The sequence below is a fragment of the Quercus lobata genome, chromosome 2 (genome assembly GCF_001633185.2).
Source record: "Quercus lobata isolate SW786 chromosome 2, ValleyOak3.0 Primary Assembly, whole genome shotgun sequence".
Taxonomy (NCBI): domain Eukaryota; kingdom Viridiplantae; phylum Streptophyta; class Magnoliopsida; order Fagales; family Fagaceae; genus Quercus; species Quercus lobata.
The window spans coordinates 64,592,332-64,600,753 of record NC_044905.1 but is presented as its reverse complement, the minus strand read 5'-3'; the positions used below and the strand labels follow the sequence as shown (position 1 = coordinate 64,600,753).

At 33.8% G+C, this 8,422-nt stretch overlaps 1 protein-coding gene across 1 annotated transcript; it reads left to right on the top strand.

The window, feature by feature from the left end:
* Positions 1-211: 211 nt before the first annotated feature.
* LOC115976211 (choline monooxygenase, chloroplastic) lies at positions 212-7,777 on the top strand. Its single transcript, XM_031097370.1, has 8 exons — positions 212-768; positions 4,178-4,252; positions 4,357-4,566; positions 4,728-4,823; positions 5,926-6,047; positions 6,159-6,252; positions 7,299-7,349; positions 7,436-7,777. The coding sequence occupies exons 1-8, from the start codon at positions 298-300 to the stop codon at positions 7,574-7,576; spliced, it is 1,260 nt and encodes a 419-aa protein (XP_030953230.1). The 5' UTR covers positions 212-297; the 3' UTR covers positions 7,577-7,777.
* Positions 7,778-8,422: the final 645 nt, after the last annotated feature.

Below are 8,422 nucleotides of genomic sequence, written 5' to 3'. Positions count from 1 at the left end.
AAACGCCACTATAGGGTCCATATAGTGGCGTTTTTGACAAACGCCACTAAAAAAAACGGCACTATAGTTTAAATTTTGAGACTTAAATTCCAAAATCAGTCCAACTAACTAAATAGTTTGACACACATGTTATTTACAAAAAATATTTCGGAAAACAGTCTAAATACCAAATTTTGCCGGTATTATAGTGGGTAAACTAAAAACGGGGCCTGAAAATGGACTTTTTTCGCCGGCTGTTTGTATTGTATATATTATTTGTATTCTTCCCAGGGGTTTTCCAACGGGGCTGATTACTCGATGATGATGATCCTGAAAGCCAAGAACCCCCATTTCCTTCTACAATCCACAAAGCCCCCCAATGATAAAACCCACTCCAACAAACACAAACGCAAATCCATTCCCTCTGTGACTGCGTGTCAGTGTCTCCTCCGCAACTCTGATGCTGGAAAATTGGTCCATGAGTTCGACCCAAAGGTTCCAGTAGAAAAGGCTGTGACACCTCCCAGCTCATGGTACACAGACCCTTCGTTTTTCCAAGAAGAACTGGAGCGTGTCTTCTACAGGGGCTGGCAGGCCGTAGGATGCATTGAACACATAAAGGACCCAGGTGACTTTTTCACAGGCAGATTGGGTGATGTAGAGTTTTTGGTTTGTAGAGATGAAAAGGGAAACATTCGTGCCTTTCACAATGTGTGTCGCCATCACGCCTCTCTCCTTGTCTCATCAGGAACTGCCCACAAAGCCTCTTGCTTTGTCTGCCCTTATCATGTCAGTAACACTTGACTTCACTAACCATTATAGTATAGATATGTTGTGTACTAGCACTTCTCTTATGATAGTTAATATCTGTTAGCACATTTCTAAGCCATTTCTCATGTCAAACCTCACCAAATATGAGAGATTAAAAACCTGTGTTGAAAAGGTATTCTGTAGAAAACATAGGGCACAAGTAGCTTGAGCATTTAACTCTCCAGCTTTAACCCAAAAAAAACCCATATTTGAATATAAAAAATGCTGCGTCCATAATATTTTCACAGCGCTTCACAACAGATAGTAGGTGGCCAGTTATTACTGGTGGGCTAAAAATTAATTGGTTCAAATTAGAACTAGTTACTTAAGATTTGTTGTGGAAGTGTTGTGGACAAAACATTTCTCATTTGATTAACAAAATTCAACATATTATGCTTTGTTTTAAGTGGTGAGACACTGTTAAGATTCTTCTAGTTGAGACTTTCCTATTTTTTGATTAGTAAGTAACATTTATTGATATAACATGAAAAGAACATCGATACTTCTTTTCCAGAAAAATAAACACATTGTTTCTCTTTTTAGTTTCACTTTGTGGACAGTCTGTGTTGAAAGAAAAACTAAATTTGAATTTCAAGCACTTGCCCCAAAGAAAAAAAAAACAGTTAATTTGATTTCAAGTTGCTTTCTTCCAAAATATGGACCAGCACCATCTTTATCTCTTCTAGATTTGACCATCATATATCACCTCTTCCTTATATTGCTAGACACATCATACAATGTTATATTAATAAATTACTAAATTTCATCATCATTGACTTCCATCAAACATCAATGGTGTTGTCCAACAAACATGTGTGTGTAAAACTTCCATGTTCGAACACTACTCTTAGGTCCTGTATCTAACACTAGGTTTATATCACTCTCTTGAACAATTTCTTTATTATGTAATGAAACGGAAATACTCACCTTAACCAAATTATCATTGTTAGAGTAAATATTATTGATTGGTGCATAATATCCCATGGAACAAATTCTTTTAAGTTTTTCGCCCTCCATTTCACCTTGTGTTGGATATTCTATATATATATATGTCATCCTCAAGACCACCTCTTGGTATATGCAAGAGTTTGCAGTCCCCTCCTAAATCACCATTTAAGCCTACAATTTGTCAATCCGCTTAGATAACCACTTCAATTGGAGTCCAATCTCTTCCAACTTTTTGATCTTCATGCAAGGATGGATTGTCTTTGGCTCTAATAGCAACTAACGCAACTAAGAATGCTATGAGACTAGGGTTTACTTCAATTGTCCATCAAAACCTAAGTTTCTTAGAGGGAATAAAGGGAAAACCGTTCCTTGAGTGCTTAATCAAGTGAACCCTAAGTCCTTTAAAAAACTTTTGAGCTAATAACTAAATTTTAATTGATAAATAAAAGTCAAGATGTCTTTTAAAGTTATCATAACCTCTATTTATAACAGGATTGAACCCAAGAACCCCAGTAACTTAAAACTGTAGCCCTTAATTAAATCTAATTAATCATGCACTTCAGCTGAAATAAAAGGAAAAGTACAAAAGTACTCTTTAAAAGTCTAGCCATAGTGCCATGTACAGGACAGTCATTACAGTACAATGAACACTACTGCTCTATTAGTCATAACCTTTATTTTAAAGATCTTACCCTGCATTATTTGGTCTTTCTTGGGTCTATTGAACCCAGAAACTCATACTCCTAAAAGTTTAAATTTCAATCCTTTTGCTATCTTTTTCTATTTCATGTTGCTTTGTCAGGAACTTTCTCATAATGCCCATTGTTGCATCAATCAGCTAGAAAGGTGGTACCAAATTACAACACAGTCTGTAACAGAGTAGATGTAAGCTCTTTTTTAACTCTGTCAACATGCTTTGGGGTTAATGTTTACCTGTTCATCTTACCACAAGTGCTTCTGATGCTATAAATACATTTCCTTCTCCTTCTTTTTTGGATTTCTGGAGAGGGTCGTGGGGGATGTTATGGGTACCTTTATTACATTAACACCCCCCAGGCATCATGCCACCAGCCTAGTCCAACAGAACTTCAACTGTTTCCTTGTACCTTTCTAACGAAACTTCTATATGTATGATAGGACAGTGCCTCATCAAAGTTGGTGGGATCACACTCATTTTTTAAATAAAAATTATGAATTTTTCTTTTGTGGCAGTTTAGACCATTCAATGGTTTAAGCATCTCTTATATGATGGATAACTGAGTGAAAATTACAAATTCAATACTTACTTTTACTAGGAAATAAGGATTCTGCTCTTTACCTCATATGTGTTATACAATTTACCTGTACAGATATAAGTAAAGATTTAAATCACTAATAAAAAAAAAATCAAATCACTTTACTTCAGTAACTCAAATGAAATTCGAAGATTGCCTACCATTATGCGTCATTGATTTGTTTGAACAATTTAGATCTATACATACTATGATTATTAGGCTTCAAAAATCAATTTTGCTGCAGCGCCTTCCTATATATATATAACTTTAAGTAATGTTACACGACTTAAAATTTTTTTTTGGATGCGAATTTTGATATATCCATCGTTGGATAACATTTTCTTATTATACCCTTCATGCTTGCAAAATTTCTAGATGATTTGAGACCAATAATTGTCTCATTTGTTAAATGCTGAAATTTTAGGTTTTTGTATTTAAAAATTATGCAGAAAAGATGAGTTTGGATCGAATAGTAAAATGACATTCGATTGACAAGAAACTTGGTATGTGTATTAAGAACATAAAGAATGTGTAATCCAATGGTGGTACTTTCAAAATATTAATTCGATAAAATTTTATCAAGTCGTGTAACACTACTTAAAAGTTACACCATGTGTTATTTAATCCTAACCTATAACTGAAGGGAATGAGTACGACTTTAAGCTGTCAATCTATCAATATAATTACAAAATAAATTATGCTGTTTATTTTGAGTTGAGTTCAAATTACATCTGGTGTAACTTTAAACTATGTTACACCACCCAATAACTTGTTATAGAATTCATATTTTGAAAATCTCACCGTTGAATTACATGTTCTATATATTCTTAACATTCATGCCAATTTTCATGTCGATTAGATGTTATTTACCAATTAATCCATAAACTCATCTTTTATGCATTATTTTAAATTACAAAAATTTGAATTTAAATAGTTGAATGATGACATAACTATTAATCTTTGATCACCTTGAAATTTTGCAAGCATGGAGAATATATGAAGATAATGTAATCCAACAATGGATTTCTCAAAATTCGCATGCAATTTAAAAATATTGAGTGGTGTAACATTACTTAAAGTTACAACAGGTGTAACTTGAACTCAAACTGTTTATTTTATATATTCTTATGATGATTTTAACAGATAGACCTAAACTTTTTCTACAGGCATGGACGTATGGGTTGGATGGACAGCTTCTTAAGGCAACTAGGATAACAGGAATACAGAATTTCAATGTAAAGGTATGCTGTGAAAATTCCTATATTAGCAATCAAATTCGAATTCTTGTACAATATCCTCTAAATTCGAGAATAATTTGGATACTTTCTCTGGTCATTGAGGGTAGGACTTTGGACTTATACCAATAAAAGTAGCTACTTGGGGGCCATTTGTCCTTCTCAACTTAGACAAAGAGATATCTCGGCATGAAGCTGATATTAATACAGTGGCAAGTGAATGGCTTGGTAGCTGTTCAGAGATACTGAGTACCAATGGAGTTGATTCTTCCCTAAGTTATGTCTGTAGACGTGAATACACTATTGAATGTAACTGGAAGGTGTGGTCTTCTAACTATGTTGTTGAAATTATGCTCCTTAATGAATCTCCCTTTTTCTATTCTTTTTTTTTTTTTTTTTTTTTTTTTTTTTTTTTTTTTTTTTTTTTAAATTGGCCTCATATAATGCCTACAACTTTTAATGCATGGAGATCCATATGCAGGTGTTTTGTGACAACTACTTAGATGGTGGATATCATGTGCCATATGCACATAAAGGCTTAGCATCAGGTCTTCAGCTTCAATCCTATTCCACCAAAGTATGATTCACTGCTTATTACCTCTTTGAAATTGTACTTCATTGTTACAAATTATGGTAGTATGTCTCTCACAGAGTCATGAAGACCATAATGTTTTCTCTGAATTACCTGCATTTGATTGCTGGTGTTGTACTTCCAAGTAATAAAAAAATTGATTGTTAATTACACCTAAGGACAACCTCTGATTCTAAACAAGAAATAATACATAAACTGAAGCACTTAAGATTATAGAACACTTCTTTATTTAGTGACATAGGTTTTGGACATACAGCATTCCAGAAGAAGAATGACTTCGTCTTGAGCCTTCTTCAACTTCACCTGCAAGTTCTAATCTATTCAGAAGCATTTTCTACCTTTCCAATTTTGTTCCTTCTGTGTTCCAACAAAACAGAAATTTTCTGTTGTTTTTCTTCAGATTTTAGCAAGAACAAAAATTCTCTCAGAAAACTCTCTCTGATAGCATTATATGCTTGAGAGATTTCAGTTGAATTTCAACATTCGTTTCCCTCAAAAAACTCTCTGACAGTGTTATATGGTAAAGTGATTTCAGGGGACTTTCTGTACTCTTTTCTTGCAGAAAACTCTCTTTGACAGCAATATTTCTAAGGAACTTTTGTTATAGTTTCAGTACTCTTTTTCTCTTAAAAGCTCTCTTTTTTGCAGTGAAGCCCCCATATTCATAGGGTATGGGAAGTTAACCATAGCTGAGCCTTTTTTCCAGACAATCATTTTGTTAATATCCTAATTTTTATCCTTATTCAAGATTATTCAGGCACATATCTGTGACTTTGTGAGGCCCAATCATGGACCCATCTGGTTGCTGAAGAATCCCCAGCTGTGGGCTTGAAACCAGGACCACACATGGTATCTATTTGGACCTTTTAAGGCTCTGTTTGAAGCCCAACGCTGCCTCCCTTAAACTATTCCTGCCAATGCACTTTACCTTTATTACTTAAATTTTAATTTAAGCTTTTAGAGCTGGACTTGCTTTCCAGAAATTAAAGTTTGGCTGTCAACATTGATACTTCTAGATTGGTAGTTTAATTACTCATGTTTATTGATGTTTCTCTTTGTTCCTGATGGGTTGCTACTTATGAGATAGATGTATGAGAAGGTTAGCATTCAAAGTTGTGAAGGTGGCTCGATGGATAGGAAAGATGATTACGATAGACTGGGATCAAAGGCTCTATATGCTTTTATTTATCCAAACTTCATGATCAATAGGTATTTGCTCAGTTGTTAGAAGTGGCAATGGCTCATCTATTTGTTACTTTCATGAATTGTTTCAGCTAATCTGTATGTCCTAATAAGTTGAGTTCTTTGGTGGTCTTATAGGTATGGACCTTGGATGGACACCAATCTAGTACTCCCACTAGGACCCAGGAAATGTCAAGTGGTATTTGACTACTTTCTTGAAGCTTCTCTTAAGGTAATCTCTTATTTTATCCACTAATTCATTACATCTTGTCCATAATTCAAATAGTACTACATACAATAAGCATTACCTCAAACGACACTTTCTTCCACTGTAAGAACAAGATGGAAAGTGAGGTTATGGGTTCAAAACTCATTAGGTGTATGTTTAACTTACTAATAAAAAAAATCGTGAAGGAATATTTAGATGGATGTCATGTCATAATTTGGTTATCCTCCACCCAAGCTGTCTCTCTGTATAGGTATTGGCTTGATTGTACAGTGTTATCGAATGTAAGATTTTCTTTTGTTTTTATTTATTTATTCTACATTCGTGTTTAAAAAAAAAAAAAAAAATTATTTTGGAATATTTATTAAGTGCTATTTGCAGACAAATTATTAATTTTTTGGGGCATGACATTTTGAATGTGTCTGAGCATGCTGTGTTAAGAGGGCTGCACATCGTTGGGTTCATACTGGTCAAGGTCCCCAACTAAACCACATTTAATAAAAATGGTTTGGGTTGAGGCGGAAGAAGTCTAGTGTCATTGGATTGCTTCTCACTATTATATACTCTTGCCTGCTTATCATATTGATTTGCATGTCTTACAATATAAGATAACATGACAAATAAGCAACTATCTATATATCTTGATCTTGTTGGAAAGCTGAGATAGGCGAAACTGCAATAGATATTTCTTCAATCTCTAATTTCCTAATTGTACTTGTAATTGCTATTGAAATGACAAATCATTATTCTCAAATGCGTGATTCAGAGGAAGCATTTTGGGGATAAGAGTGTTGAGTGTGAGCTCCATGCATAGTCCAGTCTTAACCTACTTGTGAAATGTATGAAATTTTTATGATGAAAATTTGAATGATTGATGGCTTGTGGTTTGGAATATTTTGTGCGTCTAAATTCTATATATGTTGGCCAACAAAAGAAGAAAGGAAAAAAAGAAAGAAAAAAGAATACAATGTTTTATTATATTGGTCTTCTGATATGTGAAAACAAGTGCAATGTACTCTAATGAGCTATACTTTTTTTTCCCCTCATCTCAGGATGACAAAGCTTTCATAGAGAAAAGTTTAGAAGATAGTGAACAAGTGCAGGTAAAACATTGTCTAGTCCATCAATCTGGAAACTATCTCAAGTATCACTTATTTTAAGGCTAATGCACTTGGTTTAATAAGTGCAGATAGAAGATATTGTGCTATGTGAAGGTGTTCAGAGGGGCCTTGAATCACCAGCATATTCTACTGGCAGATACGCTCCTACAGTAGAGAAGGCCATGCACCATTTCCATAGTCTGCTTCGTTATAACCTAACAAATGATTAACTCATCTAGTTAATTCCGAAATTGTATATACGAACATTATTTTTTTGTTCCACGGTCCACCTTCCATTTCGTATAACGCATGTCTCTGTTAATTCAAGTTTACAGTTTTATGTAATAATGAACCTTTTTGTCAGTGCCTTTGAGTTTATATTGTATTCCCAAAAGCATGGAATGACACCCAGAGTCATTCTCAGCAGTAAATTCTTGGTCGTTGAGTAGTCTTGCTTCTATGTAAATCTAGCCAAATGGGACTATTGCCCTTGTCAAGTACCAAATAACCAAATACATGAACAAATGACAAATTCCAAACTTCGAAGTTACTATCCATATCATCCTTGGGAAAGAGGCGTAGCAGGTTTAAGAATTATTAAATAGGAAAGGGTAAAGAAAAAATAAAAAGGATTGTCAATAAATTGATAAACCAAAATAGTATTGACAACCCCTAGTTATGTATGATCTGCTCTCTAAGTTAAATTTTATCAAGTTTTTATACGTACTCCAGGGCAAAGTTAGGCCCAAAACAACTTAGAAAACAACTAAAGTACGTCTACTTGAACTGGAATGAATTTTTACTTTTATTTTATATATATATATATATATATGTAATTTGTATACCTTTTAACAATAGATATTTGAAACATTGCTCCCTGGAAAATTAAAATGAAAGGCCAAAGAATCATCAAACAAAGCTTATTTTGATTTTAATTTGCATTTTTACCGTCTTGATTTTGACTTGAAACTTTAGGGATTCTGACCTAATAATAATAATAATAATAATAATTATTATTATTATTATTAGACAAAATCAGCAACAAAAGAAGTGAGAGTGCTGAAAAGGGGAGGGCA